The sequence below is a fragment of the Oncorhynchus keta genome, chromosome 28, assembly GCF_023373465.1.
Source record: "Oncorhynchus keta strain PuntledgeMale-10-30-2019 chromosome 28, Oket_V2, whole genome shotgun sequence".
In the NCBI taxonomy this organism is placed as follows: domain Eukaryota; kingdom Metazoa; phylum Chordata; class Actinopteri; order Salmoniformes; family Salmonidae; genus Oncorhynchus; species Oncorhynchus keta.
This window is the reverse complement of record NC_068448.1, coordinates 75,064,674-75,078,647: the sequence shown is the minus strand read 5'-3', so window position 1 is coordinate 75,078,647 and position 13,974 is coordinate 75,064,674. Positions and strand designations below refer to the sequence as shown.

Here is a 13,974-nt window from a genome sequence, read left to right as displayed (position 1 = left end):
TATCAATATCATATTTCATCTTATAGTTTAAAAGTAAGAAAAAACAATTGTGAGTGAGTGGTGAGTTTAATGAATAAGCTACCAGGGGTCTGCAGAGGCACCAAGTCAATTTGTCCTTCAGGCTGAGAGGGAACAGGAGAGAGAGAGAGGGGGGTAAGAGAGAATGAGAGACAAACAGAAAACAAGAGAGAATGAGAGAAAGTGGAGAGAAATCCAAGATGGCCGAGTGTTGGCACAGTGGCTGCCACAGTTGCTAGGTGACGAACTGAGGGTGCACAAGAACCACCTTCTGATGTTGCTTCTCATTATGAACAGAGTGACCCCCCTTAGGGTTCCAAAGGCAGGGGGGGGGTCATGTATCCAAACCACATTCTAAAGTCTTTGTTTCCCAAAATCTAAATCCCACTGAGCTAGACTACCATCTATATTAAATCAGGAAAACCCAATCGCCCTAAGTTGTTTGTAAAATGTTGGCACAGCACGGAGAATATCTAAAATATTCACATTTCAGCAAACAAAGCCGAAACAAACAAACTTAACATATTAAACTAACATCTCTTCCCCCATGTTTACAGTGTCTTTTTTTTTAAGCCAAGAGGATGCACCCTAAAAAGCCACAGGCAATGACAATAAGGAATTGGCAATATGACTCGTCTTTTCTTTTGTCATACCACAGTCCCGCAGAGAAGGGGGCGTACAGTCAAAGGAGAAACTACAGTGCACCTTCGGGTACAGCTATAGACACACACACTACAATATTACAATCTCAGTTGTTGCAGTTTGATGTGGTACAGCAGTTGTCCATTTTATCATAGAACTTAACCAACATTGGCTGTGACCTGAAACGTTCACTTTATAAAAAGCAAAAAATAAAAATAATAAAATTGCATGGAGACATTAAATTAAAATGTACAAATTAGTCAGGGAACACCAAATGCATGAAATCTTCCACAACATTAATTTCTAATTTCACACATTAAATATTCAACCACTTAAATACCCAAACTCAATTTTCATCAACTGGCCTAAAAAATGTTGAAGGAAATGGCATCTAGAGCACCTCATCAAGATGTAGGCTTACGGCTAAATACGCCGGTGTGCCAGATTAAACCGCTAATCGGACTCTACTTGGATCCTTTCTGTCCTTCATAGATTCTGATAAGATGTCTGATTTAGCGCTGTCACGTTTAATGTGACGCGTTAGCGATCTTCACGGTCAAGTTCATCGGTTTGATTTGATCTAATAAAGCGAATCGGGCTCCATCCTGGACTGGAAGACTGGGGACTAAACCATAGTTCCTAACACCTCCTCCCTATAAGGCCTCAAAAGGGAATCCTCACAGACTTCCTCTCTGGGTGCAGCTTTAGAGGTGCATGGTTTGGAACAAGGCCACAGACCCAGCTTAGGAACAGAGGGGACTAACTGAGAATTGGATAAAGAATTAGGATGGTCAAGTACATAATACCAAGACTGGATCTTGAATCTCTCCTTCTCGCTTACTGACGATCGGAAAGGCCAACATGCAACAGGGATTCTTACACTGAAGACCGCAACTCTTTATGAGACCAAGGCCCGTATTCACAAAACATCTAGGATCAGTTTTACCTTTCAGATCATAACGAATAAGACAGGGATTGACCTGATCCTAGATCAGCACTCTTACTCTGAGACACCCTGTGAATATAGGCCCTGGAATGTCCAGAACTGAGAACGTCGACCAAAATTCTAAATCAATATCACAGTTCCAGGTTTTATTGAATAGGCGAAGGCATCCCACTTGGCACGGATGTCAAGTCAATGTTGGTTCAACGTAATTTCATTGAAATGATTTGGAAACAACATTGATTCAACCAGTGTGTGCCCAATGGGTGACTGACTGGACAGATGATATCTTTTGAATAGCTACAAAGTGTGCTTGTTGAGCACTAACAAAGTGTGCTTGTTGAGCCCTAAGGGAAGTTGATAGATTTTCTGCACCTATCAAAAATGGAATACAAATGAGGACCACGTGTCAAAAAGGTTTCTATAACTCCAAACCAAAATAGTCATTTTCCTCAGAGATCCCACAGACAGGACCAACGCACGTAGGAGCTGAACGCTCAAAGGCCTCTCTCTCTCACCTCACCTGTCTCCCACTAACTAGACACCATCCAGTACAGATCAGTCCAAAACGCAAAATGAATACTTTTATACTGAACAGTGTGTTCATCAAAACATGCTCCAGTCTTTTTGCACCGCAGTTTTAACAACAAATAAAATACAAAAAAACTACATTTATATCATGACTAATTTTAAACAATTCACTTTTTGTTTTATACAAGACATAAGCCTACATCGCATAATCAACAATAGGAAAACAATAAGATAGCGCTTGAATAAAATACAAAAATATGTTTTGGCTTGTAGGTCAATATGTGCTACTACCATTATCTCCTGTAACCTGTGTGGATAGTGATGAGTAACATGACCATCAGTGCTCTTCTCTCAAAGAAAGCTAATGAACTCATGTTCTTCAGGTAGCAGCACTAAGTTACACATTCACACAAACCGGTAGCCAAGCAAAGCGTTCCTAGTCTTAAAGGCTGTTTGTCCGGAGGCTTGATGCTTGCTAGTGTCCCATCCGTGCACTAACCCAGAGGTTAGTACTGATTGTTTTAACTTGATGCTTGCTAGTGTCCCATCCGTGCACTAACCCAGAGGTTAGTACTGATTGTTTTAACCTACATTGTCGCTATTGTGTAAGAAGCTTTAGCGCATGCAAAATGCTAACCTAGCTGGCTAGCTAAGCAACGGGAATGACCTTGAGATAGAAAAACACTTGGCTTTACTCACAGCATAGCACGGGATTGAGTCGCCATCCACAGACTGTGTGTCTGTCTATTGCATAAGGACGTTACTACAAAAACGAGAAGCAGGCAAACAGGGTATCCCCTTTGATTCAGGCAGGATGACATAATTCCACGAGCCTGCAGCTCTGGCAGGATGACATAATTCCACGAGCCTGCAGCTCTGGCAGGATGACATAATTCCACGAGCCTGCAGCTCTGGCAGGATGACATAATTCCACGAGCCTGCAACTATGGCAGGATTTATTGCACACTTTACCAGAGGGGGAGGCCCTCACTAAAAGCCCTACCAGCCAAACTATAGATTTTTCAGGCGTTTTTTGCACTCCGGTTTCACACTCATACATACACAGCACACACACACTGAGACAGGGACTGAACCATTCAAGCCCCCTGTGGTTTAAACATTCACCTCTCTAGGAGGTACAATAAAACCCCTCTGTTGACCCCCGAGTCTAGCATCCATAGAAACGGCTTCCCTTTCTCAGACACACAGCGTGAGGCTTATTCATCCAGAAAAGAGGACAGAGAGAGAGGAGTGTTCATCACTGTTCACATCATTTTGGGGACAAGCGAAACAGGACCCTTATCCCCTATTGGTCAGACAGCCAGCCAATGAGGGCACTCTCTCACCCCCAGTCACTAGCACCAGTCGGCCATTTTGGTGCCAGTGCTAGCAGTAGAGAGACATCCTGCTGCGCCGCATGGCCTCACTGATCAGGTAGGCCGGGCTCACCTCGGGCTCCTCTTTCATCACCTCAATGTTCTGCCATTCGCCGCACTGGTTGGACTTCTTGATGGTGTCCACCACGCACAGTGCGTACAGGCAGTCCTCGAAGGTGGCCGCCATAGTCAGCGGCCTTCCATCCCATGTGCGCCGGTCATCCTGGTCCTCGAAGGCCTGCCGCACCGCCTGCACCATGCAAATAGTTCCTGTCAGGTAGGGTGAGGGGATGTCGCTGAAAGCCTTCTCCGGTAGGGAGGCCTTCTCCAGAGGGGTGCTGTCCTTCAGAAGTAGCTCCGGCCCTCCATCCATGGTGTTCTTCTGTCCGTACAGGTCCGTGCCGCTGACGGTCAGCCGGCCCACCGTGCCCACCACGATCACCTCCTGGCGGAAGTCGCCGGGCACGTTGAAGTTGAGCGTGACGGTGCAGCAGGCGCCGCCCTCCAGCACCATCTGGAAGGTGCAGAAGTCGTCGCTGGTGATCTGGCGGATGCCACAGATGTGCGCCGTCTGCTTGACGAATGTCTTGAGGAAGCCGTGCACTTTGGCCGCCCGCTGGCCCGTCAGGAAGGTGAGCAGGTCGATGATGTAGGTACCCACCGAGTGCAGCCCCCCACCTCCCATCAGGTCGTCACAGCTCCAGTTGTACTTCTTACCCAACAGGCTGCTGCTGTGGACCTGGGCCTCGCAGACCAGCAACTCCCCCACGTAGCCCTCCTCCACGAGCTCCTTCATCCGTACGAAGGCGGGCAGGAAGCGCAGCACGTTAGCCATGACGCTCAGCAGTTTGGGGTAGTACTGGGCGGCCGACATCATGCGGAAGGCATCCAGGGGAGTGGCGGTGCGGTCGCAGATCACGTTCTTACCAATACCTGCGGTAGGGGAAAGAGGGAGGGGAGGAGAGAGAGAGAGACACAGAGACAGAGACAGAGACAGAGAGAGAGAGAGAGAGAGAGAGAGAGACAGAGAGAGAGAGAGAGAGAGAGACACAGAGAGAGACAGAGAGACAGAGAGAGAGAGAGAGAGAGGTCAGTGTTACTCACACGCAGACATAATATCCTCCTCTCCATGAAAACATCCCGTGAAGAGACAATGAATCAATGCAAAAAAAAAATAGCTGACACATATTTCAACATAGCTTCCCCAAAACTATTTTAAACCCTTAGGTCAACAAGGGAATCTGATAATGAAACATGAAAACACGTTCCAGAAGCTTTTGTCAATACTGTTGTTGTCGTTGAGAGGAATGACTCGCTCTGTTTGACACGAGTGTGCAGACAGAGTTCACTTTAGACTGTGGGGACCAAAGGGATGAGGAGACGGGAGAAAAAAGGTGAGTGTGAGAGTCAAAGCACATTGAAGTAACCTCATTAAAGCCCTTTCCTTTCATTCCACTACTTACTAAACCCCCAGTAGTGCTGTGCTCACAGCCTCATTACAGAGATCTCTGAGGAATGGTGCTCTGATCACACAGCCTCATTACAGAGATCTCTGAGGAATGGTGCTCTGCTCACACAGCCTCATTACAGAGATCTCTGAGGAATGGTGCTCTGATCACACAGCCTCATTACAGAGATCTCTGAGGAATGGTGCTCTGCTCACACAGCCTCATTACAGAGATCTCTGAGGAATGGTGCTCTGCTCACACAGCCTCATTACAGAGATCTCTGAGGAATGGTGCTCTGCTCACAGCCTCATTACAGAGATCTTTGAGGAATGGTGCTCTGCTCACACAGCCTCATTACAGAGATCTCTGAGGAATGGTGCTCTGCTCACACAGCCTCATTACAGAGATCTTTGAGGAATGGTGCTCTGCTCACACAGCCTCATTACAGAGATCTGAGGAATGGTGCTCTGCTCACACAGCCTCATTACAGAGATCTCTGAGGAATGGTGCTCTGCTCACAGCGTCATTACAGAGATCTCTGAGGAATGGTGCTCTGCTCACAGCCTCATTAGAGATCTCTGAGGAATGGTGCTCTGCTCATAGCCTCATTACAGAGATCTGAGGAATGAAAGTGCTGCAGATAATAGCCTCTGACACATCTAACAGCAGAGCAGATAGAGGCTATTCACCTACTGCCCTGTCCGTGCCACTAGCTCACTTCACCATTAAGCTCATTACCCTGAGACGAGCAGTTAGCCTCTTCATAACGCTGAGTGACTTTTAGAAACATAATGGATACTTAACATCCACTAAAATAAAGGCAGTGTGGGGCGGCCAATCAAAAGACGCTAATCTAAGTACCTCCCAGTGGTAACAGAGTATTGATACACCCCCCCCCTACACCACGTGATTCCTGGCCAGCCAGCCCTCTGTGAACCCTCAATGCCCGCTGTAATTACCCCAGTCGCATAGATGAACAACGGGGGGTGGGAAAACACCCACCCCCCCATCCCTCTTCTACATCAACCTCCCCCCTCACCAGAGACATTTTGGAATTCAAAATGTCCCAGCTAATCTCCCATTAACTCCGAAAAGGCAAGATCCAGCCAGACCAGGAAATGGCTCACCATGACCCAGTTCTGTGGTGCCACAGGAAAAACCTTCCCCTTCTGATGAAGGCAGAGGCTGGCTACAGTGTCCCCTCCATCGAGGAGGCCTGGCCCTGGGTCTTCCCCACTGCGGAAACTTGAATTATTATGACACATTTTTGCCAGTTTTAATTTAGTGAAAGTGCAAACAGGATGCATGTTTTAGAATATTTGTATTCTGTACAGGCTTCCTTCTTTTCACTCTGTCATTTAGGTTAGTCAAATCAAATCAAATTTTATTTGTCACATACACATGGTTAGCAGATGTTAATGAGAGTGTAGCAAAATGTTTGTGCTTCTAGTTCCGACAATGCAGTAATAACCAACAAGTAATCTAACTAACAATTCCAAAACTACTGTCTTATACACAGTGTAAGGGGATAAAGAATATGTACATAAAGATATATGAATGAGTGATGGTACAGAGCAGCATAGGCAAGATACAGTAGATGGTATCGAGTACAGTAAATACATATGAGATGAGTATGTAAACAAAGTGGCTAGTGATACATGTATTACATAAGGATGCAGTAGATGATATAGAGTACAGTATATACGTATACATATGAGATGAATGTAGGGGTATGTAAACGTTATATTGGGTAGCATTGTTTAAAGTGGCTAGTGATATATTTTACATAATTTCCCATCAGTTCCCATTATTAAAGTGGCTGGAGTTGAGTCAGTGTGTTGGCAGCGGCCACTCAATGTTAGTGGTGGCTGTTTAACAGTCTGATGGCCTTGAGATAGAAGCTGTTTTTCAGTCTCTCGGTCCCAGCTTTGATGCACCTGTACTGACCTCGCCTTCTGGATGATAGCGGGGTGAACAGGCAGTGGCTCGGGTGGTTGTTGTCCTTGATGATCTTTATGGCCTTCCTGTAACATCGGGTGGTGTAGGTGTCCTGGAGGGCAGGAAGATTGCCCCCGGTGATGCGTTGTGCAGACCTCACTACCCTTTGCAGAGCCTTACGGTTGAGGGCGGAGCAGTTGCCGTACCAGGCGGTGATACAGCCCGCCAGGATGCTCTCGATTGTGCATCTGTAGAAGTGAGTGCTTTTGGTGACAAGCCGAATTTATTCAGCCTCCTAAGGTTGAAGAGGCGCTGCTGCGCCTTCTTCACGATGCTGTCTGTGTGAGTGGACCAATTCAGTTTGTCTGTGATGTGTATGCCGAGAAACTTAAAACTTACTACCCTCTCCACTATTGTTCCATCGATGTGGATAGGGGGGTGTTCCCTCTGCGGTTTCCTGAAGTTCACAATCATCTCCTTAGTTTTATTGACGTTGAGTGTGAGGTTATTTTCCTGACACCACACTCCGAGGGCCCTCCCCTCCTCCCTGTAGGCCGTCTCGTCGTTGTTGGTAATCAAGCCTACCACTGTTGTGTCGTCCGCAAACTTGATGATTGAGTTGGAGGTGTGCGTGGCCACGCAGTCGTGGGTAAACAGGGAGTACAGGAGAGGGCTCAGAACGCACCCTTGTGGGGCCCCAGTGTTGAGGATCAGCGGGGTGGAGATGTTGATGCCTACCCTCACCACCTGGGGGCGGCCCGTCAGGAAGTCCAGTACCCAGTTGCACAGGGCGGGGTCGAGACCCAGGGTCTCGAGCTTGATGACGAGCTTGGAGGGTACTATGGTGTTGAATGCCGAGCTGTAGTCGATGAACAGCATTCTCACATAGGTATTCCTCTTGTCCAGATGGGTTAGGGCAGTGTGCAGTGTGGTTGAGATTGCATCGTCTGTGGACCTATTTGGGCGGTAAGCAAATTGGAGTGGGTCAAGGGTGTCAGGTAGGGTGGAGGTGATATGGTCCTTGACTAGTCTCTCAAAGCACTCCATGATGACGGAAGTGAGTGCTACGGAGCGGTAGTCGTTTAGCTCAGTTACCTTAGCTTTCTTGGGAACAGGAACAATGGTGGCCCTCTTGAAGCATGTGTGAACAGCAGACTGGTATAGGGATTGATTGAATATGTCCGTAAACACACCAGCCAGCTGGTCTGCGCATGCTCTGAGGTCGCGGCTGGGGATGCCGTCTGGGCCTGCAGCCTTGCGAGGGTTAACACGTTTAAATGTTTTACTCACCTCGGCTGCAGTGAAGGAGAGGCTGCATGTTTTCGTTGCAGGCCGTGTCAGTGGCACTGTATTGTCCTCAAAGCGGGCAAAAAAGTTATTTAGTCTGCCTGGGAGCAAGACATCCTGGTCCGTGACTGGGCTGGTTTTCTGCTTGTAGTCCGTAATTGACTGTAGACCCTGCCACATACCTCGTATCTGAGCCGTTGAATTGAGATTCTACTTTGTCTCTATACTGACGCTTAGCTTGTTTGATAGCCTTGCGGGAGGGAATAACTGCACTGTTTGTATTCGGTCATGTTACCAGTCACCTTGCCCTGATAAAAAGCAGTGGTTTGCGCTTTCAGTTTCACGCGAATGCTGCCATCAATCCACGGTTTCTGGTTAGGGAATGTTTTAATCGTTGCTATGGGAACGACATCTTCAACGCACGTTCTAATGAACTCGCACACCGAATCAGCGTATTCGTCAATGTTGCTGTCTGACGCAATATGAAACATAACCCAGTCCACGTGATGGAAGCAGTCTTGGAGTGTGGAATCAGCTTGGTCGGACCAGCGTTGGACAGACCTCAGCGTGGGAGCCTCTTGTTTTAGTTTCTGTTTGTAGGCAGGGATCAGCAAAATGGAGTCGTGGTCAGCTTTTCCGAAAGGAGGGCGGGGCAGGGCCTTATATGCGTTGCGGAAGTTAGAGTAACAATGATCCAAGGTTTTTCCCACCCTGGTTGCGCAGTCGATATGCTGATATAATTTAGGGAGTCTTGTTTTCAGATTAGCCTTGTTAAAATCCCCAGCTACAATGAATGCAGCATCAGGATGTATGGATTCCAGTTTGCAAAGAGTCAAATAAAGTTAGTTCAGAGCCATCAATGTGTCTGCTTGGGGGGGAATATATACGGCTGTGATTATAATCGAAGAGAATTCTCTTGGTAGATAATGCGGTCTTCATTTGATTGTGAGGAATTCTAAATCAGGTGAACAGAAGGATTTGAGTTCCTGTATGTTTCTGTGATCACACCACGTCTCGTTAGCCATAAGGCATACGCCCCCGCCCCTCTTCTTACCAGAAAGTTGTTTGTTTCTATCGGCGCGATGCGTGGAGAAACCCGCTGGCTGCACCGCCTCCGATAGCGTCTCTCCAGTGAGCCATGTTTCCGTGAAGCAAAGAACGTTACAGTCTCTGATGTCCCTCTGGACTGCTACCCTTGCTCGGATTTCATCAACCTTGTTGTCAAGAGACTGGACATTGGAGAGAAGAATGCTAGGGAGTGGTGCACGATGTGCCCGTCTCCGGAGTCTGACCAGAAGACCGCCTCGTTTCCCTCTTTTACGGAGTCGTTTTTTTGGGTCGCCGGCTGGGATCCATTCCGTTGTCCTGGTTGAAAGGCAGAACACAGGATCCGCTTCGTGAAAGTCAATTAGGTTAGTATGGTCGAGTAACTACAATGTTCATGATCCATCCTCAGCTTTCTCCTATCACAGCCATTAAACTCTGTAACTGTTTTAAAGTCACCATTCACAATCACCACTGAGTGTGGGTGACACCAGATTGGCATTTCAGAGAGTAGACCTGACACAGTTCTTATAGCCTTTTGACATACCCTTATCCTACTCCTCTCCTCTGTTCCTCTGGTGATGTAGAGGTTAACCCAGGCCCTGTGTGTTCCCAGGCGCTCTTATCTGTTGACTTCTGTAACCGTAATAACATTGGTTTCATGCATGTTAACATTAGAAGCCTCCTCCCTAAGTTTGCTTTATTCACTGCTTTAGCACACTCCACCATCCCTGATGTCCTAGCCGTGTCTGAATCCTGGCTTAGGAAGGCCACTGAAAATTCTGAAATGTCCATCCCCAATTACAACATTTTCCGTCAAGATAGAACTGCTAAAGGGGGCGGAGTTGCAATCTTCTGTAAAGATGTCCTCCAATCCAGATCCATTCCCAAACAGTTTGAGCTTCTACTTTTAAAAATCCATCTCTCTGGAAATAAGTCTCTCACTGTTGTCGCTTGTTTCTGACCTCCCTCAGCTCCCAGCTGTGCCCTGGACACCATATGTGAAGTGATTGCCCCCCATCTATCATCAGAGTTCATACTGTTAGAAGACCTAAACTGGGATGTACTTAACACCCCGGCCTTCCTACAATCTAAACTAGATGCCCTCAATCTCACACAAACGATCAAGTAACCTACCAGGTACAACCCCAAATCCGTAAACATGGTGTCATGATGTTGGCCTGTTGGTGAGGTTTATGACCCCCATAAATACCTTTCCCCCTTTCCTCTCTCTCTAGTCTACAGAGTGACTATTGGAAAGCCCTTTGTTAACATAAAGAGAGTCTGGTAAACCAAACCATATTTCAGTAATCCAACCAGTTGAAAATATGCGTTGGTACTTAAAGAATATGTCAAATCAGTTGTCATCTGAGACATTATTACTGATGATAGGATGACAAACTGTACCTTGGAAAGTCTATACATCAGATTCACATGGCATTGTTGTGCAATTAAAATGTTAATATGAAACTATTTGTGAAAAGATTCAATGTAATTTTAGCTTCTAAATGAGAGAATTGTTTCCATGAGGTAAACTCTGTTCACTCAGTGGCCCCGCCCAAGTGAACAGACAGTTGTATCTTTTATTAATGTTTATTATGGGTATTTCTGTAAAATCACCGGATGTTTTGGAACTAGTGAACGTAACGCACCAATGTAAACTGAGATTTTTGGATATAAATATGAACTTTATCGAACAAAACATACATGTATTGTGTAACATAAAGTCCTATGAGTGTCATCTGATGAAGATCAAAGGTTAGTGATTTAATTTTCTCCATTTCTGCTTTTTGTGACTCCTCTCTTAGGCTGGAAAAATGGCTGTGTTTTTCTGTGACTAGGCGGTGACCTAACATAGTTTGGTGTGCTTTCGCTGTAAAGCCTTTTTGAAATCAGACACTGTGGTGGGATTAACAACAAGTTCATCTTTAAAATGGTGTGAAATACTTGTATATTTGAGGAATTTTAATTCTGAGATTTCTGTTGTTTGAATTTGGCGCCCTGCACTTTCACTGGCTGTTGTCATATCGATCCCGGTTGTGGGATTTCAGTCTCCCATGGACATACGTTTTAACCAAAATGTAAACAGTAACCGAAATGATGCTAGATCGAATTCCAAAGCCGAAAACTCTGCCAATATGCCTTTGAGCAATGCACTTAACCCTATTTGGTGCAGGGTAGCCATTGATAATGGCAGAACCTGGCCGTGACACTCTCCAAGGGTGTCTCAGGAGGATTTGTGATTTCCAATTCACACATGTTTATTAATATACACTTGTACATGTGTGAAATAGGACAAATAAGCATCCACCAAATTATTATTATTATAATTAGCCCATTAACAGTCACTGGGAGGAGTTGAAAGTGGGTAGAACAAGGAAAGAAGAGAATAAAACAACGCCACAGATTACACATCCTCCATCTCTATGGAGTCATCGAACACTGGGGAACACTGCTGCCCTATCAGAAAGAGATGGAGAAAGAGAGAAAGGAGAGCATGTAGCCTGATGGCTACACCCTAACTTGCCATTTGCACAATAGATGTGCCCAGTTTCTAGCTCAGCTTGCACTGATTGACAGGGAGAATATGGATGTTGGTGTAAACTAACTGTGTACTCAAGAGGGGTTAAATGTCGCATCGTTATGACATCATTATGACAAAGGGTCAGTGGACTTCCTGTGGTGCCAGCTACTCCTCTGTGTTAGACTTTGTTTTTTACTTTGCTGGTCTTAACTTTGGCGAAAATGTTTTTTTTTTTTAATTGTGTGTTTTCTGTGACCGAAAACATCTGCTGGGGATCATAACAGCGATCACTAACCTCCATTTGGATGACGATTTCTACACTGAACAGAAACGCAACAATTTTCTAATATTTTACCGAGTTACAGTTCATTAAAGGAAATCAAGTCATTTGAAATAAATTCATTAGACACCAACTACACTGAACAAAAATATAAAACGCAACAATTTCAATGATTTAACTGATTTTACAGTTCATACAAGAAGATCAGTCAACTGAAATACATTCATTCTATGGATTTCACATGACTGGGAATACAGATATGCATCTGTTGGTCACAAACACCTTAAAAAAAGGTAGGGGCGTGGATCAGAAAACCAGTTGGCATCTGGTGTGACCCCCATAGGCATCACACAGCGCAACACATCTCCTTCACATAGAGTTGATCAGAATGTTGATTGTGGAATGTTGTCCCACTCTTCTTCAATGGCTGGATGAGGTTGCTGGATATAGGCAGGAACTGGAACATGCTGTCGTACACATCGATCCAGAGCATCCTAAACATGCTCAACGGGTGACATATCTGGTGAGTATGCAGGCCATGGAAGAACTGGGACATTTTCAGCTTATGGGAATTGTGTACAGATCCCTTGCGTCATGGGGCCATGCGTTATCATGCTGAAACATGAGGTGATGGCAGTGGATGAATGGCACGACAATGGGCCTCCAGGAACTCGTCACAGTATCTCTGTGCATTCAAATTGCCATCTGTAATTGTGTTTGTTGTTCATAGCTTATGCCTGCCCATACCATAACGCCGCCATAGGGCACCCTGTTCACAACGTTGACGTCACCCTCACAACGCCACGCTATCTGCACGGTACAGTTGAAACCGGGATTCATCCGTGAAAAGCTTATCCAGCCAGTGGACATCAAAGCTGAGCATTTGCCCACTGATGTCAGTTACAAACTGTAGTCAGGTCAAGCTTTCCTGAGACAGTTTCTGACAGTTTGTGCAGAAATTCTTTGGTTCTGCAAACCTACAGTTTCATCAGCTGTCCAGGTGGCTGGTCTTAGACGATCTCCCAGGTGAAGAAGCCAGATGTGGAGGTCCTGGGCTGGCGTGGTCTTGGTCTGTAGTTGTGAGGCCGGTTGGATGTAATGCCAAATTCTCTAAACCATGTTGGAGGCGGCTAATGGTAGAGAAATGAACATTAAATTATCTGGTAACAACTCTAGTGGACATTCCTGCAGTCAACATGCCAATTGCACACTCCCTCAAAACTTGAGATATCTGTTGCATTGTGTTGTGACAAAACTGCACATTTTAAGAGTGGCCTTATATTGTCCCCAGCACAAGGTGCACCTGTGTAATGATCATACTGTTTCATCAGCATCTTGATATGCCACACCTGTCAAGTGGATGGATTATTTTGGCAAAGGAGAAAATGCTCACTAACAGGGATACAAACAAATTTGTGGACAAAATTTGAAACAAATAAGCTTTGTGTGTATATGGAAAAGATCTGGGATCTTTAATTTCAGCTCATGAAAAAATGTGACCAAGACTTGTTGCGTTCATGTTTTTGTTCAGTATACGTCATCAAGTTAGAGGCACAGGACCAGGCCCTAATCACTGAGACGAAGACCTCCTGACCCCTCCTGTCTCAGCCTCCAGTATTTATGCTGCAGTAGTTTATGTGTCGGGGGCTAGGGTCAGTTTGTTATATCTGGAGTACTTCTCCTGTCCTATCCGGTGTCCTGTGTGAATTTAAGTATGCTCTCTCAATTCTCTGTTTCTCTCTCTCGGAGGACCTGAGCCCTAGGACCGTGCCCCAGGACTACCTGACATGATGACTCCTTGCTGTCCCCAGTCCACCTGGCCGTGCTGCTGCTCCAGTTTCAACTGTTCTGCCGTATTATTATTTGACCCTGCTGGTCATTTATGAACATTTGAACATCTTGGCCATGTTCTGTTATAATCTCCACCCGGCACAGCCAGAAGA

The 13,974-nt window shown here is 45.8% G+C and overlaps 1 protein-coding gene across 6 annotated transcripts in view; it reads right to left on the bottom strand.

The window, feature by feature from the left end:
- Nucleotides 1-565: 565 nt before the first annotated feature.
- LOC118361797 (glucose-fructose oxidoreductase domain-containing protein 1-like) overlaps nt 566-13,974 on the bottom strand; it is a 45,166-nt gene continuing 31,757 nt past the window's right edge. For 5 of the 6 annotated variants that reach the window (XM_052483939.1, XM_052483941.1, XM_035742034.2 and 2 more), the window contains one exon: nt 566-4,443. In XM_052483939.1, coding sequence (XP_052339899.1) covers nt 3,521-4,387 — 867 coding nt within the window. In that variant the 5' untranslated portion in view covers nt 4,388-4,443 and the 3' untranslated portion in view covers nt 566-3,520. Of the gene's footprint in view, nt 4,444-6,085; nt 6,203-13,974 lie in introns of those variants that run through there. The other variant, XM_052483940.1, reaches the window with a different exon arrangement.